The 25,482-nt window shown below is 34.1% G+C and overlaps 1 protein-coding gene across 1 annotated transcript in view; it reads right to left on the reverse strand.

The window, feature by feature from the left end:
* MUC19 (mucin 19, oligomeric) overlaps positions 1-19,743 on the reverse strand; it is a 189,411-nt gene extending 169,668 nt beyond the window's left edge. The window contains 3 exon segments of the mRNA XM_037738205.1: positions 2,101-2,127; positions 4,220-4,252; positions 8,726-19,743. Coding sequence (XP_037594133.1) covers positions 2,101-2,127; positions 4,220-4,252; positions 8,726-8,777 — 112 coding nt within the window. The 5' untranslated portion in view covers positions 8,778-19,743.
* Between the last annotated feature and the right edge of the window lie 5,739 nt (positions 19,744-25,482).

The following is a 25,482-nucleotide window of genomic DNA, read 5'->3' on the forward strand; positions in this document are numbered from 1 at the left end:
AACATTCAATTAGGATAAACCCTGTCCTCTAATACATTTGACTTGCCTCAGCAAATTTACTGCATCAAACTCATTAAGATTCATTTTATTTCACTTATTTAATTCATGATGTGTTTGTCATACTCATCATACCTCTCCTGAGTTCAACTCCAGAGACATATTAGATCCTTCATTTTATTAGAGCAATATTTCTTCATTCTAATGTTGAAATGAGTAGACCTGGCATCCTGCACATTCAATGTGCCACATTTGTCTTCACTAACTTTATTAACTTTATGTTATCTCTTTTGTTTTTATTATATGAAACTTGCTCAGAAATATTTACTGCTGAAGTTACTAGGAGTAATGGTCAGTATGTTTTTCAAATGGACAACATCTGCATAACAGTACTTTATATGCCTCATTGCTTTAGTAGCCTCAATTCTATGAGTAGGTGCCATTAATCTTCTTCATTTGTAGATGAGAAAATAGATATTTTGAAGAGACTGAATAATTTGTCCAAGATTGCATGGTTAAAAAAATCTGCCAAGAAATCTTTTGCTCTTAAGTGTAATGTACAGTGTCTTCATCTTGCTTAAAGACAGATTACGTATATACTGCACAAAGATAAATAAAATATTTATCTATTTCATAACTTAAGGATAAATAAAATGTTTATATTACATTTTGCACAACATTTTGGAAGGGTTAGCTTATACTTTAAACCACAGAATGGAGAAGAAAAGAAAAATAGAGATAATTCTGCTTCTTCACCCCTACCTCATGGAGAGAAATGGCCGGATAAGAGAGGTGAACATGATTCAGCTGTGTGGATAGGAAGATTTTTAAAGCAATGGGAACAAATGAATTATGTTATCTGACATCAGTAAAAATCAGTGGATATCAAAAAACACAAAGTCCTGTAGTGGCCTATAATCCTTTCCTCAAACGCATGAGTCTCGGTAGGAATGAACAGTTTGAGGGAATACTATGCCCTATGGTTTGTCCAGTTTAATGTTGGCTGGTTGAGGGTTTAATGGGGACTTCCTTGCTTGACATTTTTATTCACTTAATGCAGCTCTATCCTTGGAGAACCCCATGTCCCTCCTAAATAATAACCAGACCTGCAAAGTTCCCTGACACACGTAAGAGTAAATTCAATTCCTCAGAATTTTAAAGAACTTTCAGAGAACTATAGAATCCCAAGCGTACCCTTACTTTTCTCTCATTTTTAAATGGGGGCTTGTAAAGGAATGCTGGAGACTCTTATGCCCCCATCGATAAAAGTAACAACCAGATTTTGTAGACAAACTCTTACTATGTCACTGTGATGGAACTTAATGAGTCCCATCCATACCTGTGAAAAAATAACCTTGCTGTCTTTCTGACACAACTGAGCTGCTGCTTAATCTCACTTTATGTGAAAACTTTTTTAAATTACATTTTGTTTATGTTATAGAATAAGGTAGGGATGTAAAATGTCCTGTAAGAAAAGCACAGGAAAGTATATTGGACTATTTTGATTGCTGTGTACAATAGACCAGAATGCAATTGAATCTAAGTTGATATTAGCAATAATAATCTTAATAATGTTGGATTTCAGAAAAACTTAATAAAAGCAGTCTAGTTGATTTGCTATGACTCATTTTTCATTTCCGTGGGTAGAGAAACAAACAGAAAAGGAGAATGTTGATACTCAGTCACCTGACAGGATCTAGCAAAACTGTTGAAACTAGATTGATTTTAAAGCAGATCACTGAGGAATTAATCTTGGAAGAAAAAAACGACAGCATGTCCTGCTGATGAAAATAAGGAAAGTAAAGCCTTAAATCCATGTACACATTTCTACCACAGGTTTAAGACATTCTAGAAAAGCAAATAACCAGAGCAATTTTCCATTTTAAATTTCACCACCTGTATAAGTATTGATCAAAGATTAAAATGTCTGGCCCAGGTTATACAAAAACACATTAAAGCATGTCTGTAATAATAAGGGAGATTATGTTTTAAGCTTTTGAAGGATTTTTCCAGGGGAGATATGCCCTGTGTCCAAAGCAAAGCACTACCACCCTATTGCTTTTGAGTATAAACAATATAAGAAATGAGAACAAAGTCATTTACCTGATCTGCTTGCAGCTGTTTTACCACCTGAAGAAATAAAAGGAGAATTGCTGTCATTAGTAGCAGAAAGTGAATCTTGATTAGAGCCATTTCCTGTCGCTGGGAGGTACTCCCAAAGAGATACACTCTTTGAATTAAATACTCAGGCATGAATATGGTAATTAGCCATTGGTGCATTTCTACCTCTCCAGAATACCCCCATAAAGGAGAATGTCTGGGCTATTCTTCCAGTCACTCTCATGCCCAGTCCAAATGCATAAATTAGAATGTGGCAAAACTCAATAATTCTTAGATGCCTTAAAAGGTGCTTCAAAACACTAATTATTATTCTTTTAGTAAAATACAGAAGATTTAGTTAAGATATTTTCATGTGACAAAAATACTGAATAAATATGATTAATCTGAATCAAATGGCTAGAATTTCTAGCTTACCGCTGAATATTAAAATTTATGTATACACAACTTAAAAATTATTTGTCATTATTGTAAATCAAGGTAAATTTTCTCCATACTTAAACAAATGGCATGTAAATGTGCAGCCTTGTCAAGCTATAAGTACAGCTGAGTCAAAAACTCACAATAAGAATTGGTAGTTTGCAACAAAAACTATAATTTACATACAAATGCACTTATTAAGATTTGCAAATATAAAAATATTTTTATTAAATCAAGTCATTGCTTTCCAAAAGAATTTTCTCAATAATTATGTGAAATAAAATACTTAACAATGGCAACAAATATTGCATAAAGTTGCATGTTGATTACATATTAAAGAAACCTCAAAGATGTTTTTGGTGACATTTTTATTTGGTGACTTACAGAATTGCGGTTTGTTTTTAATGCTTCTCTATGCTCTATAATCTTTAAATTTTCTAAACCCAAACTGACCAAATTATTCAAATAAAGAGTCAAGGCACATGGTCTGATACTAGAATAAACTTTTAGAAATTGGAACTAAAATCCAATTCAGGAAAATCCAGGACTTATGATCAGTAAACCTATCCCAGAGATGAAGGAGTAAATTAAGACAAACAGTAAACAGCACATTTAAAAGATAAAGCATTTCACATATGTTCTCATAAATTGTTGTCAAAACCAAATGTTATGTAGTTGCACAAACAAATGCACACACACATATTTAGCCAAAGGCTAAGAAGAAATAGCTTACAGATGGGATTTGGAGACACTTATATAAATGTTTCAAAAGAAAACTGCACAGAAATATCCTCTGTAGTTTAAACACCTGGAAAATTCTATCTGCAGTGCAGATTACAGTCAAGAAGTTGTCCCTAAATCCTCTTGCAGCAAATAGAGGTATCATCAAATACGTGTATGAATTCTTGCTTATTCACTGTCCCCATCAGGAGAAATCTCTTGGGACCTCACTCAGAGTGCACAACCTTACCACAGGTACAAGGCTTAATGAGCTTGCATCAATGGTGTTCTCAGCCCAGTGGACTGAAAACAGTAAGTAAGAATTGTAACTGGCTGCTGGACCTAGACATGATGATCCTGTGAGAATATAGAGCTAGTTGTTGAACAGAAGAGAGGGGACAGAAAGGCAAATCAAAAGCAGACAGAGAAACTCAGAAACCATCTCTGGAATAGGGACAAACTGGCTTACACAAGTCAGTAGATAACAAGGGCATCATTATATAGAATATATTATGATAATGGACATGCATTTTCATGTCCACAAAAAAGAATTAAGCTATTTCCAGAAGTCCCTTGTGTTCTTTGGTAAGAAGTTAGAGTATCCTTGGTTTATTTCAGAAAGTTTACCTTGCGAAGCATTTGGTTGCTTTCATGTAGAAAATGTTTGTAGGCAAATAAATCTTATATTAATAATCTCAATTTATTTTATTAATTTAAAACAAAGATGTAGTGAGTACCCACTCCATAGCAGCCACTGCTCTTGGCATTATGACTATCGGATGAACAGCATACACCAAAATCTTGTCCTCAAGGAATTCAGAATCATGCGGGGTAAATGAGGAGTCATGGGAGCTCATTCACAAAACCGAGTGTGTAGGAAGCACATTTATTTTCTGATTCAAAAGCAGCCTCACAATGCAGCATAATGTTTCAAAGTAAAGATTAATTCCTGAAGGATACTGACCTGAATTCTGTCGGTAAAATAGGGCTTCCACATCTATTTTAAAAACGAAAAAAAAGTTATTTTATAATTCCCTATAACATATTTAAGACAATGAAAAAGACATTCTTTTTGTTTTTATTCTTCCTTAAAATTCAATATAAGCAATCCATTTTTTATATCTGATAACTGTAATACTTTAACAGTAATTTATTATTTCACAGCTTTTTTATTTAATAGGAAATAATCTATGTAACACATTTACCTACCAGCATACTTGATATCAAAATTCTCAATGCTAACTCAGACTTGAAAATATGCATGACCAAATAAATTAAGCTCACAAATTAATATTAGCCAGTATCTTATATCTTTTTCACACAACTACAGCTCTTGATCTAAAGTATGTTTTCTGATCCAAATTTCATATGCTTTTATTTCCCCTAAACATTTTCTGGGTAATGTGTTCACAAGCAGTGAATTAGACAAAAAAGAAATAAGAATAAAAGAACAGAATCAATTATTTGGACTTTAATGAGAATATAGAAGAGCCTGAGAAAAAAATAAAACCAGATTATACATATTTATTTTATGCCTTAACTATGTCTCTTATATCTGCTCTTCTTCTACTTAACCAGAAAATTGTTTTTCAATATTTTTTTCTTTCTGTATAGTTATGCTTGGTTAAACAATGCAAACGTTTCTTCCAATTGATTATATGATACTGCCTAAATATTTGCCGTTAGCAATTTCCAGGCCCCAAGATGTTATCTTGTAACCTACTGAAAATGAAGGGAGTTCATATTTGAAACATAAATCTCATTGACTAAGAGCAACAAAAATTCATTTCAAATAAGGCAACTAGAATTTTTTCCAAGTATGTTTCTTAGTTCTCACTATGACATCATGAATAAATACATAAAATCTTTGAATCTTGTTTATAAATCACCTATCTATGGAAAGTCTATTGAAATATCATTTTCCAGAACTACAATGGATGGACATATAGGAATTTACTTTAGAAACATGAGTCAATTCTTCAACAAATTTAATATGCTTTAACAAATACTTTTAAAATTATTTTTATGGTGATAAGACATCATTTAATAAATGCTTTGAAAATAATGTGGTCTGTGCTCCGTTTCTTAAAAAACAAAAAACACATTTATACAACAGGAAAAAAGAATATAGCAAAGCACTATGTAGGTTATAAGAATCACCATTACACAAAGTAATCCTTTTCTAATGGTTCATCAGGTAATTTCCCAGATAGTTGAATTAAACATAGAAATATTTTCTCTTAACCATGACAAATAATCACAGTCCTCTATATTCTGGCATCTCAGGGGAAAGTAACGTGTGTTTTGTGTTCTACTCTCAAATTTAAAGAATAGATTTTAAGTTTAGATATTAAAATAAAATCTCCTGCTTTTTGCAGACTTTTTCCCTTATGTTTGGATAATGTCTTCTTTTCCACCCTTTTCAGAAACAGAACAACCTTTGTTTCTACGGACATTTTCACTTTGCTTAATGTTTACTTTTCTCAAAATGAGTGACATCTTGCCTTTAAATTAATTTCTGAAATTAATTAATGAACTTTCTAAAATATCTTGGAAGTTTGTTAGTTTAAGAAGTGTTGCTTTTGGTGATGATCCAGTTTTTTAATTGGTAATAATTTATTGATTGTGAAAAACATGATAACCTGTTTGTATCTTTAGTCTTAATATGGATATGCATTCTAGATAGAACCATCAAAGTATAAACTGAATAACATGAAAATGAGTAACAAACAACCCTATATGTATCTTGTGTGACCTGCTTAGTAATATTTCTAGGTAGTTGCTAAAAACAAACATATCTAAATGTGTATACATATGTTTAAAAGCATGCCTCATTTTATTGTGCTTTACTTTACTGAGGTTTACATATATTGTGTGTTTTACAAATTGCAGATTTGTGGCAACCCTGTGACTAGCAACTCTGTTGACACCATTTCTCCAACAGCATGTGCTCACTTCATGTCTTTGAATTATGTTTTCATAATTCTCACGATATTTCAAATTAATTGTTCTTATACCTATTATAGTGATCTTTGATCAGTGATTCTTGATGTTGTTATTATAATTTTTGGGGGGCATCACAAACCATGCTCAATAAGATGGCAAACTTAATATATGCTTATGTTCTGACCTCTCTACCAACAGGTCATTGGTCCCATCTCTCTCCCTCTTTTTGGGCTCCCCTTTTCCCTGAGACACAACACTATTGAAATTAGGCCAATTAATAACTCCGCAATGGCCTCTAAATGTTCAAGTGAAAAGAAGAGTGGCAGATCTTGCATTCAATATCAAAAGTCAGAAATGATCTTGCATTTAATATCACTAGATCTTGCATTTAATATCAAAAGTTAGCTTACTGAGAAAGGCATGCGGAAAGCCAAGACAGGCTGAAAGCTAAGTCACTTGTGCTGAACACTTAGCCAATGTGTGAATGCAAAAGAAAAGTTCTTAAAGGAAATTAAAAGTGCTGCTCCAGCAAACACATGAATGATAAAAAAGCAAAACAGCCTTATTTCTGATATGAGGAAAGTTTGAGTGGCCTGGCAAGATTAAGCTAGCCACAACATTCCCTTAAGCCAAACCCTAATCCAGAAAAAGGCTGTAACTCTCTTCAGTTCTCTGAAGGTTAAGAGAGGTGAGGGAGCCACAGAAGAGAAGTTTAAAGTTGGCGGAGGTTGGCTCATGAAGTTTAAGGAAACAAGCTGTCTCCATAACATGAAAGTGCAAAGTGAAGTAGCAAGGGCTGATGGAGAAGCTGCTGCAAGTTCAGAGGTGAAGATCTAGCTAAAATAATTCATGAAGGTGGCTGCACTAAGCAACAGATTTTCATTGTAAACAAAACAGCTTTCGATTGGAAGAAGATGCCATCTAGGACTTTCATAGCTAGAGAGAAGTCAATGCCTGGTTTCCAAGCTTTGAAAGACAGGCTGATTCTCTTTTTAGGATCTAATGCAGCTTCTGACTTGAAGTTAAAACCACTGGTCATTGACCATTCTGAAAGTCCTAGGTCCCTTAAGAATTATGCTAAATCTACTCTTTCAATGCTGTATATATGGAATAACACAGCCTAGATGACAGCATATCTGTTTACAGCAGGGTTTATTGAATATTTTAAGCCCATTGCTTAAAGCTACTGCTCAGTATAAAAAATTTCTTTCAAAATATTACTGCTCATTGACAAGAGTTCAAGAGTTCTGATGGAGAGATACATGGAAAGTAATGTTGTTTTCATGCTGCTAACAGAGCATCCATTCTGCAGCCCAGATGTAAAGGAGTAATTTTGACTTTCGCGTCTTCGTATTGAAGAAATACATTTCATGAGGTTATAGCTGCCATAAATAATGATTTGATTCCTCTGATGAATATAGTCAAAGTAAATTTAAAATCTCCTGGAAAGGATTCACTTTTCTAGATGCACATTCATGATTCATGAGAGGAAGCCAAGATATCAACATTAAAATAGTTTGGAAGAAGCTGATTCCAACCCTCATGGATGACTTTTAGGGGTTCAAGACTTCAGGAGAAGTAACTGTGGATGTAGTAGAAAGAGCAAGAGAACTAGAATTAGAAGTGGAGGTGACTGAATTGCAATCTCATGAGAAAACTTGAACAGATGACAAATTGCTCCTATGAATGAGCAAAGAAAGTAGTTTGTTTAATTGATATCTACTTCTGATGAAAATGCTGTGAACACTGTTGAAATGACAGCAAAGGATTTAGAATATTAGATAAAGTTAGTTGCTAAAGCAGTAGCAGGGTTTAAGAAAACTGACTCCAACTTTGAAAGACGTTCTACTGTGGGTAAAATGTTATCAAACAGCATTGCGTGCTACAGAGAAATCTTTCATGAAATGAAGAGTCTATCAATGCGGCAGATGTCATAGCTTTCTTATTTTAAGAAATTGCCACAGCCGCCCCCACCTTCAGCAGTCACCACATTGGGTACTCAGCAGCAGTCTACATCAAGGCAAGACCCTCCACTGGCAAAAAGATTACAACTTCCTGAAGACTCAAATGATCATAGCGTTTTTTTTAACAATAAAGTATTTTTAATTGAGGTATAGACATTGTTTTTTACACATAATGCTATTGTGCCCTTAGTCTATGGTATAGGGTAAACATAACTTTTACACATGTTGGGAAGCAAAAACTGTGTGTGACCTGCTTTATTGCAATATTCACTTTATGGCTGTAGCAAACCCAAAGATATCTCCAAGATATGCCTGTATCCACATCCTTAAGACAGGATTGTTAAAGCTGAAGTAATACTAGGTTGAAAAATCCAGTTTTCATGATCATGGTATCTCCCCTGCCAGGTAAGTATGAAAAATCCAGTTTTCTTATCCTACTCTAAGGTGTAGTGTAAGAAAGATTGCTAGGAAGAAAATTTGAGGTAGAGAACACTAAACAATGAAACAAATATATACGTGCAGTCCATCACATTGGAAATAATTCTTTAAATCTTTCTTACCTTTGCAGCAGAAGCAAAGTGCCACAGCCAAGTACCATAAGATCAACTTCATGGTTATGATTTGGGACCTAGAAATGGAGGATAGTCATTCTGGAGAGACAGGTCCGCAAGGGCCCCTGTAACTTTGGTTTTTATACCAACTCATCCCACTGTCTGTCATCATGGGCTAGGTGTGGTAAACTTGGTGATGAGAGAGCAAAGGTAAATGTCATCGCCTGTCAAAGACGAAATCTATTTTCAGTCAGTTTAGTGCCTTACTCCTGTGACATCCTGTTTTTGGACCAAATCCAGCTTATACCAAACCCAGAGCATGCCTTCTTGCCGCCCTGTGCAAACAACAAAGCCAGGAACTAAAAGCCCCAGGATTAAAAACCAAATACGCTGAGGATACACACATTTATCTGCCCCCTATTAATCACTGCAGGAGTCTTAATACCTCAAGAAACTCAAATATTCTGATTGTCTTTCCCTTAACAACAAAATGTATTTTAAACATTAACCTACTTTGAAACAAAGAACTCTTTACTTATCAATATGTTATTAGGCATTTTCTTAGAAAAAATATAGAACTATTGCATAAGTACAGGTATAGATGTACTAAGATGTATAACAGTACAGTAATAGCTTTATTATTCACGAGGATATGTCAGACTCCAATGATATAAGTTTTTATTTTACAATAAGATATATAAGTAAGTAGACAGACATTAAAATGGAAACAACATAAGAAGAATGTTTTATGACAAAAACAAATTTAAATAGAAAATAGCATTCATTAATATGTATCTAGATATCCTGGGTAAAGAGAGAAGTTCAAGTTAGAATCTCAGAGAAGTTCTGGTCTTGTCTATCATAAGCAGGATTGAGAGGATTGACAATGGAGGAATCTCTCGTGCCAGTCAGGTGGACTTAGAAAAAGGAAAGGCCAACTCCACAGCTTCAATGATGCCATTTGCTCTTCATCTGCTCCCAATTGCTACCAAGAAGACTTCGGCAGCTAAAGTGAAAGCAGTCCTTAGTTTATTCTCCCCAGAAAAGCAGAGGAATCCAGGAAGGGGGAAAAGGTATGGACCAACATCCTTTTTCTTCCCCTTTATCCACTCATTACTCAACTAATTAAAAACAAATAAATAATTCCTACCTGTTCTGAGGGCTTCAACCAATGCATATTGAATGCTTTTACACATGCTCCTTGGCCGGCCAAATCTGTTTAGTTTATTTGTTGAGTCTTAAATTATTTTGAAAGGGCACGGAACTTAACAGGTTGAACAGTTCAATTGCATTTGCCTGGTTAAGGTGGCACGTTTACTGAAAGTTATGCAATATTAAATCTCACACCAGTATAAGTATCAGAGCTTTTTCTATGAGTCAGGCATTTGGAGATGGTAAACAATAGACATTTTAGTGCTGGAGAGGAGGACTCACTCCCAGAACAGAGAAAGAGGTAACAAATGAAGGTTAAAGAGACTAAAGACTGACTCACTGATTTTGTCATTTTTACAAAGCCCAGCTCTGTTTCTTTCAATGATTCACAAATTCATAAAGATAGTTCATAAAGGACTTCTTTCCAACAGAGAAAAAAGTATATTTCAGAGGTAGCTATACTATACTTTGAGACATATGACTTATAGTAACACTGCCATTGATGATGTTCTTTTCTTTATCATATATGTCTTCATCGTGAAGAAGATTTGATCCCGGGAATCCTATTTTTTAGATTACCATTATGATGTAATTATTCTGCTATATGCTTCACAGTAGGCTTAGACACATAGAGGACTAGAATGATACAAAGTTATTAGGGGCTGTTGAGCAACAAGAATATATGCAAGATAGAACATTTCAATAAGCAAGATTGAAGAGAAACACTATGGAAGCTCCAAGGAAAGTGAGACTACTTTTTGCTTAGGAGAATAGGGGAATATTTCATCACACTTGCTTGGCACAACCCTAACCATGGCTTAAATTAAACTCTTTCCTGCTCCCAACTACACTATGCAGATGAACACAACTGGGTAAAATATGCTAATTTGTGTATCTCAAATTCATTACCCCAGATGGACCCTTAAGACAGCTAGGCAATTATTCTTTTAGTTCATTGGCTGTCACACTCTTCTATTTCATATCTTCTCTCCTCTCCAACATCCAACACCTCTTTCCCAACATCCCTTTCTATTAATAACGTTATTTCCAGTTTTACTGAGAAAACAAAAGTTGTCAAAAAAAACTCTACCAGCTTTCTACTCAAACTCTACCTACCTTCTTATTTATCCAGATGAACTCTCTGTGCCACTGCCAGAGGTTAACTCTTTCATTTGTATACTGGATTCCATCCAAGAATTTTATGCCAGCAATTCATTCATCTCTATCCATATCATCAAGGTTTTCCTTCTCTTTTGGATTATTCTCAACAGAATAAATACATGCATGCATGATCTTATTTCTCCTAACTCAAAATAAATAAATGGATATATAAAACAAGGCTATGAAATGTAAATTATATCTCAATAAAGCTGTTTTAAAAAAAATTGTTGAACTCACTTACTTTCTGGCTCTCTTTTTTTAAAAGCAGCTCATAGATGCTACTTCCTGACTTATTCACTCACGAACTTTGTTCCTTCAAGTTTTCACTCTATGACTCCACAAGATGTGCTTTTGGCCAGGACACTGGTAATTGATCTCCTTTTGTGAATCTAATGGTCAGTTTTCAGTCCTTATTTTCTTAACCTCTCAACAACAGCATTGAACACAGTTGATCAATTCCTGCCTTTCAGTACGCTTTATGTCACTTCTGCAATTTCCAAGTTTTTTTCTATTTCATTGGCTGCTTCCTTTTATGGTCTGTTGATTTCTTCTCATATCCCAAGGCCTATTAGCATGAGGGCTCTAAGGCTCAAATTTGAATCTCTTTTTGTTATTCACTCCCTTGGGGATTCTACTCAAATTTTATGAATTTAAGTACCATGTATGTGCTCATTACTTCCAAGTTTATATATCTAGCCTGGCCTTTTCCTCTGACCTCCAAGCTCATATTAATCATCTTCACTTGAATTTCATCCCTTCCACAGATGTGTTTCTTTCTCCCAATGTCTGTTCATCTCAGTTAATGGAGGCTCTATTCTTCCAGTTACCTCTACCCACAATTTGGAGCCATCCTTGACTCCTCTTTTTCTCTCACCCATCCCCTACCCATTCCATCAGAAAATCCTCTTAATTTTTACTGTAAAGTACATCTTGAGCCCAACCTCTGCTCAGCACCCCCGATTGCCCTCATTTATGCTGACATCACCTCTGGCCTACATTACCATAATGGACTTTCAGCTCATCTCTCTGCTTATCTACTTATTCACTGTGGCTAATCTCAGGACATCAGCAAGACTGGTCCTGTGCAAACTGGCTATCATGTGTTTCTCCACTCAAAACTCTGCATGGCCCCATTTCATTCAAAATAAAACCAACATCATTAAATGGCTTACAAGGCCATGCTCCATCAGACCCAACTCTCTCATTTCACCTTTTACCTACCTGCTCTTACTGTCTCTACTCCAGCCTCAGAGGCCTCCCAACCATTGGTGGAGCTCATCAGATACAATCATGACTGGGAATTACATTCACCATCTGATATTGTTTGGCTATGTCCCCAACCAAATCTCATCTTGAATTTTAGTTTTCATAATCCCCATGTGTTGTAGGAGGGATCCAGTGGGAGGTAGTTTAATCATGGGGGCAGTCACCTCCATGCTATTCTCATGATAGTGAGTTCTCATGATATCTGATGGTTTAATTAGGGGCTTTTCCCACTTTGCTAGGCACTTCTTCCTGCTGCCATGTGAGGAAGGATATGTTTTCTTCCCCTTTTGCCATGATTGTAATGAGGCCTCCCCAGCCACGCTGACCTGTGAGTCAATTAAACCTCTTTCCTTTATATAAATGACCCAGTCTCAGTTATGTCTTTATTAAAAGTATGAAATAGGCTAATAAACCATCCCACCTTTGTACTGCTGTTTCTGGTCCTTGGAATACTCTCCTCAGATATCCACACATTATGCTCCCTTGCCTCACTAAAACTCAGATTTTTATGACATATTTTAATATTTTACAAATAGCTAGTATTTACTTCTGTTGCCAGACCAAACTGAGCATTGGGCTGCTATTTCTCATGGCTCAATAGTGAAATGCAGATGAGCTGGGGAGGAAAAGAGTTTTAATTTCTGCAACCAGTTGCAGGGAGAAGGCCTGGAAATTGTTGCCAGAGCAACTCAAAATTTCAAAGTTTTCCAGAGCTTGTATACCTTAAGCTATATACCATGTAAGCTATATGTCTACGTGTAAGTGTGCATTCATCTAAAGACATTAGTGATTAACTTCTTTTAATCTATAACTAATGTCTGAGTCCTGAAAGGTTTCCTCTGGAGCCTCAGTAAATTTACTTAACGTAAATGGGTCCAGGTGCTAGGGTGATTACCCCTATCTTGTCTCCTGCTAAATCATGGAGGTTTGGGGGGGTTCCTTCAGATCCCCAATAAACTTGTTTATGGAGGCCTAGGGAGTTTCTTTAGACTCACAGTAAAACTTTTTTAGTCCTCAATGGGTCCTGTTAAGAATTCCTTCATTATTTTGTCATGCTTTAAGGCCCAAAAAAGGCCTAGGCAAAACTCTTGATGGGCTTGTGTTACATTCCAGCCTTTGTATAATGACACTGGCTTTTAGTATTTAACTTAACCACTCGGTCAGTGCTGAAAGAGTTGTTATGGAGGCCTGCATCAGTGAGACCTGGCCTGCCACACTTCTATATGCTATAAGTAGTTCTTCCTCCAAAATAACTTTTTCAGAGTTATAATTAGATTTTATCATTAATGAGTTAAATCCTCCCTATATGTAAGGGTTTTAAAATGTGGATAATTTGAATATGTTTTAAGCAGATGTCTAAGAAGATGGATAGATAGCCTAAGAAAATCATGTTATCAATATTTTATACCAAATTTTGAAATAAATTATGACAAATTTCTTGCAGACATTTTTATACTTTTGTGAGATTGCTAGTTCTCCCAGGTTCCACTTCCTCACTGCATTTATGTCTTTGCTGAAATACTAACTGCACATGAATACTTTTCCTGAATACCTTACTTTAGGCCATAAATCTCACCCCCACTGCACTCCTTCCCTGTATCTATTTTCTGCTCTGTTTCTCTATAGCACTTAACCACCAGCCAATGTACATCTTAATGTAATCTATTTACTCACATGTAGTTATTATCTGTCTTTAGCAGTAGAATCGAAGTTTGATTAGGGCAGGGATCTCTGGGTGTTTTGTTCACTGCTGAGTCCCAATGCCTGGAAGAGAGCTTGGCACAAATAAGTGCTTAGTAAATATTGAAAGACTGATTTAGTGAATAATTTTATTGGGCTCAAAAACAGGTTACATTAAATAACATTGGCAGTAGTAATAGTCATAATAGTCATTTAGTCTTAAATAGATTTAAATAGTCTATTCAAAAACGATTCTTAAATAGGTTTTACTATTGCAACTATTTACATTAACATATAATTCAGTTTAATACAACATGCAGTTATTTTACACAGTACTTAAACTGGGAATACATGATGGATAAGAAGAGTTTTCCCCATTAGAAACGTCTAGCCTAGATTCATCCTCAATGAGTCAGTACAAAAGACAAATGTACTGGTGGTGTTAACAGTCTTTGTTTGATTTTAACAGTTCACAATTGCCTAGTAGTGAAAAATAATTACTAAGTTTTAATGATGCTTTCTAGAACTTTTCCATTATAATGTTAATAACCATAGATAAAATTTGGTTTACAGTGGAACTAAAACTCAAGATGGCAATAATATAACAGCATGTTATGTTTACATTTGTTGCTTTTCTATGAGTTTTTAAAATTTTTCATGAAGATCCTGATTTGATGATTATATATGAAAGCTTTTTTATCCTCTCAGATTTCAAAGAATGTGGAATTAATAACATAATAGAAAAAGTATATATTATATACACATGAATTAATAATATCAACTTAGCAAATGTTAAATAGTATTCTTAAAAAAATTTTTTTAGGAAAAAGATTTATTTTGTTTTGAAACTTCTCACTAGGTAGCCTCTTTTACAAGAACATTAAGCATTTTAACTCTTTTGTGACAGTATATCAATTGGATAAATCATCTAATAATATGAAAACATACATTGCATAACTTCTATACATAGCTTAAAGCATATCCATCAGAAAGAACAATAGGCTAATGTCTCCTTCTTGTTTCAAAATGATGTGGCTTAAGTGTTTATACACTTAAAGATACAATGCCAGAGAAAAGGTCAACTGTTGAAAGAACAATAGCATCAGTATGGGCAAGTTTTTTTTTTTTTTTTTTTTTTTTTTTTTTTTTTTTTTAATTTTTAAGTTCCTGGATGCATGTGCAGGATGTGCAGGTTTGTTACATAAATAAACATGTGCCATGGTGGTTTGCTGTATCTATCAACCCATCAAATAGGTATTAAGCCCTGCATGCATTAGCTATTTATCCTGATATTCACCTTTCCTCTCCCCCCAAGACAGACCCCAGTGTGTGTTGTTCCCCTCCCTGTAAGTCAGTTTGTTTTTATGAAATGTTTGTACCAGAAGAAAGTACAGAAAATGATAAATAATATCTATCTGGATGGTGGAACAAGATGCTCCCCATTTTCCATATATTATGAGCTGAAATTATATTTGAAAATTGATTATTTGAAAATTTAAAAACTTTTTGTTATGTGGAAAGCTTAATTCCAAGAGAAGGAAAAGTACAATTAAATTTTAAGCTAAATATTATTTAAATTAACATAACTATATAAAATATAGTTAATATTAGATGTAAACAAGAAATAATTTTCTACAGTAATTTTTTTCTCCTCCAATTTAAATTTTCAGCATTTTCCTAGAATAGTATTTAGTACACAGAAGAAACTTACAATGTTGAAATGGACTCTCAGATAGTGATTTTATAGGAGCATAAATGAGAAATTTTGCCAGTGTTATGAGTAGAATGTTATAGTGGTATTGATACTTGCAGTTGTCCTATCAACTTCCCTTAATAACATTTTAGGAGGAATTTGAACACTGGCCTTCCCCTGGTAAATAGGTCTATAGTAAGCGGTATTCCTGACAAAAATTCTGTACCTGCATCTTCTGTCTGCATTTGTAGCATTGAAATGATTTCTCATGCTCAATCATAAGCCATATTTTAGTGGTCACTCTATCATTTGCCCTGCACAATCACCCACACAGTGATTATATCAGCTCCTTCTTTCTAACGCTCCTCTACTACTTCTTAACATTCGTTGCTATCTTTCCATTTTCACTGTGCCTTCTTAGGTGTACTCCTTTACCTACTTCAATTGGTCTTCCACTCCTTTCCACTCTACAAACTCTTTTCTATCAATGGTCACCATATAGCTTCACTAAGTTCATTTGCTTTACTAAGTCAAGATAGATCCTCATTGAATGTTCTGCCATTTTTCATTTCACTGATCATCTCTTTAAACTATCTCCTTCTCAGCCTCTGTCCTCTTCTACCTCTTCTGAATATGGCTTTTTTTTCAGAGCCCTCTTTTCTCAATGTGCTCTGCACATTGGCCAGGTCATCTTGTCTGAGGTTTTAATTGATGGTCTTATGGGCTAAATTTCCTTATACATTGAAAAAATTTATGTGTTGAAGTCGTAATCCCTAGTACCTCAGATGGTAACCCTGCTTGTGGATAGAATCTTTAAAGAAATAATTAAAGTAAGGCCATGAATCCATTAGACTGGTGCCTTTTAAGAAGAGAAAGTTTGGACAAAGACAGTGCAGGGGGAAGACGACGTGAAGGCACAGGAAGAAAACAGTCACCTACAAGCCAAGGAGAGAGGCCTAGAACAAGTAGTTCCCTCACAACCCTCAGAAGGAACCAACACTGCCAATAACTTGATCTCAGACTTCTAGCCAAAGTAAATTTCAGTTGTTTAAGCCATCCAATCTGTGGTTTGGCAGTCCTAGCAAACAAATACAGATGGCCTCTCAACAGATGACTTACAAATCTACTTCTGACCCCACAATCTCTGAGTTTTGGATCGATATGGACTCTAGAATAGGAATGCACTGTTATACCTATTCACAACCATCTATTGAATATTTCCATCTGTGTATTTTACAAGAAGCTTAAACAAATATGTCAAACTTTATATAATTATCTGCACCAAACCTGCTGCTCTTCTTTACTTGTATGTAACTATACCCAAAAATCTAAGCTTAACATCTCAGAATTTTATTGAATGCATAGTGTTAGTTGTGATGTTAAAACTAAAAAGGCATGATATAGCAATGTTAAGTGGAAATGAATGGCTTATTTCATTATCTGTGAACCATTTATATCTATTAAATAATATGCCCTAGTTGACAGGCTGGAGAAAACAACTAAAACTGAGGAAGTGAGAAATTCAGGCATTTGGGAAATGGTATTACCAAACGTTTTCAGGGCAATCTTAGTTCATTCAGTGAAAGTAAATTAGTGTGTTTCATCTTTAAATTTAGAGACATAATGTACTAAATAAATATATAAAACACAAATATGTAGTTTAAGGAATTATAATACAAGAAATACCCATCTACCCATAGATTAGGTCAGGAAATAGAACATTTTCCAGCACCTCAGAATCTTCTACCTGCCTTCTCAATTATAATTTTTTCCCTTCTTTATAGAAATAATCACTCTCTTGATGTTTCTAATTATCATTTTCTTACTTGCTTTATAATTTTACCACTTTCTTATACATCCTTAAACAATCGAGCTCAGTTTTGATTTTTAATTTTATGTGAATGGAAGCGAACTACGTAAATTCCTTGCACTGTGTTTCTCTCACCCAATATTGTCTGTGGGAGTCATCCATGCCTTTTCTTTTTGATGCTCTGCATTTTCACTTTGGTGTGTCAACGTAGGGATGTACTAATTTATCTTTATTTGGAGTCTCAGTTTATTATATGTATACAAATTGGTACCTTTCATCAGTTTTAGTTATATCCTAGCCATTATTCCTTCAAACATATTTCTCCTCTATATTCCCTCTTCATCTGGCTCTCCAATCAGACATAAGTTAGACATTGTTACTCTACCTTGGAGAGTCTTGACTATTGAGTTTACATTGTTCATCTCTGTTTCTATCTATGTTGCATTCTAGAAAATCCCCTTTGCCTTATCTTCCAGTTTAATAATTTTTCTTCTTCTGTATCTAAAATGCTATTAACTCCATACATAGTATTTTGAATTAATTATAAGTATTGCATTTTTTCTTTTTAGAAGTTCTACTTTACTCTTTTTTGAATTCCCTTAATCATATTTATAGCTTCCTGCCCCTTGAAGAAATGTGCAAGTGTATCTTTATTTCAGATTCTGTGGTTCACCTGCAAGTATTTAAACTCTTAGCTGGCTTCCTTCTGCTCTTAGTTGATCCTGAAGCTTCTCTTTCACATTGTCATTTTTCCCTTAAATGGCATTTTATTTGAACTGTACATTGTATACTGCTTATTATCTTTAGAAAGTATATTATTTGAGAAATATTAATAGGATAAATGTATATTTCATTAGAGAAGATTTAGGTTTTCTTATTCCAGACACCTAACTACTGGTGGCTTTACTTTTCATTAATAAACATTTCAATGTTTTGGAAACATCTGTGATATAAATTTGGCATGTAAATCTCTTGTGACTTCAGAGTTACAATAACTCAGATGCTTTTCTTACTACCTTGCTATGCTCAACACCAAAACTATTTTCCTTTGTGCAGTGAGGGGCTGTGACAGCATGGCATGAGTGAAATCTGGTCTACCATTCTTCTAAGAGTACCAGTCATGCAGCAATTAACAACAAAGGCACTTCTGAGAAATGTGACATTAGGCAAATCCATCTTTATGCAAACATCATAGAGTATACTTACACATATCTATAAAGTATAGCTCAATACACACATAGGCTATATGGAATAAGCTTTTGCTCCTAAGCTGCAAATCAATATAGCATGTTACTGTACTGATTACTATAGGCAATGGTAACACACTAGTATTTGTCTAAGCATATCTAAACATAGAAAAGGTACAGTAAAAATATAATAGCAAAGATTAAATACGGTACGCTAGTATAGGGCACTTACCATAAATGGAGCTTGCAGGACTGGAGGCTGCTCTGGGTGAGTCAGTGAGCAAGTGGTGAGTGAATGTGAAGGCCTAGGAAATTATTGCCCACTACTGTAGACCTTATAAACGTTATACACTTAGGTTACACTAAAAATTGTTTTACTCTAAAATTGTTTTACTTTGAAACAATTTTTTTTTTCTTTTTTCTTTCCATTTTTATTTTTGGAGACAGGGTCCATCTCTGTTATCCAGGCTGGAGTCACAATCACAGTTCACCACAACGTCTGCCCTTCACCTCCTGGCCATAAGCAAGCCTCCTACCTCAGTTTCCCAAATAGCTGGGACTACAGGCATGTACCAACACACTCCTCAGCTAATGTTTTGCATTTTTAGTAGAGATGAGGTTTCACCATGTTGCCAAGGCTGGTCACAAACTCCTGGACTCAAGCAATCATCTTTGCTGAGCTTCCCAAACTATTGGGTTTACAAGTGTGAACCACTGTACCCATCCTATTTTTTCCCCATAAATAATAAATTAAACTTAGGTTACTGTAATGTTTTAATTTATAAACTTTTTAATTTTAAACTTTTTTATTCTTTTGTAAAAATACTTAGCTTAAAACAGTAACACATTTTATAGCTGTAAAAGTATTTTTTCTTTAGATTCTTATTCTATAAGGTTTTGTCTATTTTTAATTTTTTTTTTTACTTTTTAAACTTTTTGGTTAAAAACTAAGACACAAACACAAAACATAGCCTAGGGTACTGCCTTCTGAGACACCTCCTGAAGAATCTGCCTAAAGCAGTTTACACTTAACTTTATATATATCTAAAGTTATTATATAATATATATAACATATATTATAAAGTTATACACTTAACTTTATATATGTTATATATTATATAATTATATGATATATTATAAATAATGTATAATATATATTATAATATATAATATATTCATATATATTATAAATAATGTATAATATATATTATAATATATAATATATTAATATATATTATAAATATTTATATAATATATAAATTATATATTATATAAATTATATATATATTTTACATTTTTATATTTATATATTTATATAATATATAAATTATATATTGTATAAATATTTATATAAATATAAAATATATATAAATATATTTTATATTTATATATATAAATTATAAATATTTATATATATTTATACACATAAATTATATATATAATTTATACATATATAGATTATATATATAATTTATACATATATAGATTATATATTTTATATATAATATATAATTTATATACATTATATAAATATTTATAATATATAATACATAATATAATATATAATTGATTATAATTTTTTATTTTATAATTATAAAAACTATATATAATTTATATATATTATAAAGTTATACAGAACATATGTATTATATAAAAACTTATATGCTTAACTTTATATAGATAACTTTATATATAAAATATAACTTTATAACTTTATATATATAAAGTTATATATAAATATATATAACTTTATATATATAAAGTTAAGTGTATAACTTTATATATAATATATGCATAATATATTATATACTATATATTATATATGCATAATATATATTATACGGTATATGTATATTATATATTATATATGCATACTATATATGATATATGCATAATATATATTATATAAGCGTAATATATAAATTATATATAAAGTTGTGTTATAACATATATTTAAGTTATATATTATATAAAAATATATATCTATATCTGTACACATACACACACACACACACACATATATGTATATATATGGAGTACACTCTAAAGTAGGCCAGGTACTATGTGGTGGTTCATGTCTGTCATCTCAGCACTTTGGGAGGCTGAGGCAGGCGGATCACTTGAGGTCAGGTGTTTGAGACCAGCCCAACCAACAAAATGAAACCCATCTCCACTAAAAATACAAAAATTAGCCAGACCTGGTGATGCATACCTGTAATCCCATCTACTTGGGAGGCTGAGGCAGGAGAATCCCTTGGACCTGGAAGGTCGAGGTTGTAGTGAGCTGAGATTGCACCACTGCACTCCAGCCTGGGTGACAGATTGAGACCCTGTCTCAAAAAAATAAAAAAAGAGAAAGAGTACATCTAAAATAACGATTACAAGTATAGTATTGTAAATATATTAACCAGTAATATCACATTTATTGTCAAGTCTTAGGTAATGCACATAATTCTGTGGGCTAAACTTCAATACGACTGGCAGTACAGTAGGTTTGTTTACACCAGCATCACCACAGGCACATGAGTTACGCATTGTGCTACAATGTTATGTCACTAGGGGACAGGAATTTTTCATCTCCATCATAATCTTATAGGACCGCCATTGTAGATGCAGTCCATCATAGACCAAAACATTATGTAGCACACGACTGTTGTTATTTTGGGTTTCAGCTTTTACTGAAGAGTCAATCCGTAATTAGTATCTCCATGTTTTATGTCTTCTATCTATATATCCCTTAAGTCCTTTGAAACCTCATCCCAGTTACACTAGAAACAACAAATGTCTTCAAGGTAATTATTTGCATATGTATTTATTAATTGAGTAAATGAGTTCTGTTTCATAAATACTGTTCAATGCCACCCAGACCTGAAAGGACACATTTTCCTTAGCTGCAGGGAAGAGTATCAAATTACCTTACAGCCCTCTCCTAGAAATACCTCTGCTGAAAATGTGGCCATGTCCAAGATCACTCTGCCTTCTTCAGGCATCCAACAACTGGTCTACTTGGGTATAAAGACATTTCTATCATTACGTAACACTCTTCTTTTCCGTGATAAATTTCCTTGCTTGAGGTCTTCTCTGTCTGAAACTTTCATTTAGTTAAAAGTTTGAGTAATTATTTAAAAAAAATAACAGAGATGTGTGAATTTGGGGAACTCCAGGAAGAACTGCTGATGAGGCTTCTCATGGTCTTGTCAGTGAGTAGAAGGTGGACAGTTTTACTTCTGGTTCTCACACTGACTTGTATCCCTTTGGTGACCCAGCCTAATGGAAATACCCATGTATTTGACTCCTGACCTTGAGATGTCATCCAATCCTTTCCAGGCTGGGGAAACTAAAGGTCAGATTCACTAGGTTTAAGCAAATGTTCACAAGAAAACACAGCTTTGGTGCTCTGCTTGCATGTCTGTGTTCCCACCTCCACTTTGATTTCGGCCAGCTAGTTCCGTAACATCTCATCAGATCTTTGGTAATTTTACATGGTCATTTTAATATTCTTCCATTCCTTTTAAGCTAACTTTTTTAGGTGGACTTCTCCAAATCATTACCTTGTTACTGGAAATGAAACCAAAGCCAATTTGTTTTCATGTTATTTTTATTAACACAAAGTCAGTTTCTCCCAGCTCCCACTAAACAAATGCTGAACACAAAGTATGAGTTTGAAAGGATGCCAAGTTACCAGTTTTCCTGGTCACTGATATTCATGCTCTGTAATCCAGAGACCTTAATCTTTCACTGAAGTAACTCAGCTGAATGAATAATCACCAGAATATCGGCTCCACCTACCTCTCCTTTTGCTTGTCAACAAATATAAACCACCTAAAAGTCTTTCTAGGCTTGGGGATAAAGACAATCTTAAAAGAAAATGCTCCTCACAACAACTGTCTGTGGTAGTATTTTTATATCTTTTTGCATATGAGGACATTGATACAAAGAGAGATTGAGCAACAAAGCGGCATAACTAAGAGAGGAGGCCAGGCTCAGCAGCCCGGGGCCCACGTCCCTAACCCCTATGAGGTCTTTGATTCTGACACACAAAATGAAAAAACAAAGATGAATTCTTCTGCTTGTATAGATTTGCAAGGGAGACATTTTTCACCGGGTTTTGATACACAGGATTCCAATTAGTGATTAGAGATTTAGGTTGAATATTTCTTCTCATTTTCCATAATTTATACTTGTGCTATGAATATCTCCTTCAGTCAATGTTTCAAATTATGTGTTTTCCTTCTTCCTGTTTACATTACCTTGAAAGCATAAAAGTTATTTGAGAGAGCAATTAAATAATTTATGCCTCAGTTTATATGATGACATTTAGAAAATAACACCTGGAAAATCATTATCTTTAAAGTAATGTTAATGATCCAAAAGGAAGAGGTAAAATGCAAAATGTCAGTAGCCCATGAATAAAGGACAGTTTATTCCTCAGTGATTGACACATACTGATTATCTTCATGGAAGACCAAAGTGTATAAAATAATTGAGAGAATTTAGTGAAGAGGTGATTGAGTTCGCTTAAAAGCTTAACATAATATTTAGCTTATGGTATTACAACATATTGCTACCATTTATGTTTACTTTTGAAATAAACATACATCAATGAATTCTATTGTATGTGGCAAAAATTTATATTTATCTTTTAAATAAAACCCTTCTTGCTAAATACATAGTTTATTGAGAGCCAAAGATACTCCCAGCTTTACCTAAGCATGAAGACACATAAAACCAAAATGATCTCATTTGTAATTTTCCACCGTAAGAATAAAGAACTATCCAAAATTATCAGAAACATATAGATGATTTTTAATGTTAATTCTCATATATAATCATGTGCCACATGCATTGTACTAGTTAGTAATGTTATTCATACATGGGGACATGAAATGGATAAATAGCAAAATCCTATATTGTAGGTGGGGAAGGAAGGAGCACAGAGGAAAGCAGAGGTTGTTTGTAACATGCATAAGTTACATGGAAAAACAATAATTCTGCACTAAAGCAGAAGAATTGTCATCCAGTGATCTTCTACCTCAGTGTTGCTCTCTTCTCCCACCTCACCCCCCATAATCAACAGAAAGTCGGAGAAAACTCACCCTCCTTCTTGTTGCACAAAACATTACCCCACTTAGAAGGGATGATGTGTACTATCCAGAAATCAACAGCTTTAGGCAATTCATTAGAGTGAATTGCTTAAAGAAAAAATCACAGATATTATCAATTGCACTGTTCTTCATACTAGCAAATGAAGCATGCCTGTAGTTAATACTATTAATAGAGATGAGTTTAATGTGTTTATTGTAGTAATTACAGACCTAAAAACCTGGATAAATCTTTGCAACTACCGCTTTGGTTTCCTACTACAAAATCCTCTTGATGTTACAGGCTGAGATGAAATTTAGACCCGTGTAGTATAGAAAAGTAGATCAGTAAGTGACAAGGGAAACACATAAGAAGGCAATGATAAGGACATGGTGGAGGACAGAGATCATTTTTCTAGCTGTATCTGGCCATGGCTTTCATTAAAAGCATAAAAACGTAATGAGTCAATATCTTGATAGTAGTTTCTTTTCAGGCTTTAAATGAATTGCTTGGCAAATTAGATTAAAACCCTTGGAACCTAGAATTTATTATTAGTGATTTCCAGGAGCAACTTCCAAAGATACAAAACATATAGTAATGCGTGCTTTATTAGAGAAATGCATTATTGGTGACACTGATGTCTAATATGAATTTCCTCATAAGGTGGTGGTTGTGTGCAACTTGCCTGGGAATCGCACAATTTAATTTACACTCATCCACCTTGAAGGTGGGTATACTACTCTTGCCATTTTACAGAAAAACAAAACTGGTTTTCTACTTATTCCAGTTCACATTACTAAGTTAGTAAATGCCAAACCTAGAATTTAGAGCAAGGTCTTTTTTCAATTCTATGTATGTTCTTTCTGACTGCTTTCTTTTGCAACTGTTTCTCTTTTTTTCTGTTTTTTAAAGTGAATGCAGGTAATTAAGAAAAACTGAACAATAAAGGCAGCATTCATGGAATAAATGCAGAGCCCTTAAAATGACATTATTAAAGAATGTGTTCCATTTGAATGTACAAGTTATTTTAGGTTTCTTTTTATGCATACTTTGTCTACCGTGAATTGTATAGTCTCATCAAAGAAGTCCACATCCCAAGCTATATTAATAAATGTATATACTTTCTTTTCCTAAAAACAGTTATTTCAGTCAAAGCAGAATTTTTTTTTTTTTTTTTTAGATGAGTGTCACTCTATCCAGGCTGGAGTACAGTGGCACCATCTTGGCACACTGCAACCTCTGCTTCCCGGGTTCAAGTGAGTCTCCTGCCTCAGCCTCCCGAGTAGCTGGGACTATAGGTGTTAATTTTTATATTTTTAGTAGAGACGAGATTTCACCATGTTAGCCAGGATGGTCTCAATCTCTTGACCTTGTGATCCGCCCACCTCAGCCTCCCAAAGTGCTAGATTACAGGTGTGAGCCACCGCACCCAGGCAAAGCAGAAATTTTTTATTGATCTGCTGTGGCAAAGATTTCCGAATTCAACACTGGCATTCAACACAGGTTCATAAATCTGTGTTGAATGAATTTAGTGACTGCAGCAAGGATCCATCCAAACTAAGCTTATGATCAGAGAATACTCTTTTGCCTGCATGCAGCTTCTATCAGTGGTTGCCTTATTACTCTGATGTACAATCTCATCTGTGTTACATAACATAGTAGGAAATCAAAACAGTGCCAACATGAGAGAATCAGCTTGCAATTATTTTATCCACTGGACCCTCATTATAGTAAA

Source organism: Cebus imitator, unplaced genomic scaffold (assembly GCF_001604975.1).
Source record: "Cebus imitator isolate Cc_AM_T3 unplaced genomic scaffold, Cebus_imitator-1.0 Scaffold2, whole genome shotgun sequence".
Lineage (NCBI taxonomy): Eukaryota > Metazoa > Chordata > Mammalia > Primates > Cebidae > Cebus > Cebus imitator.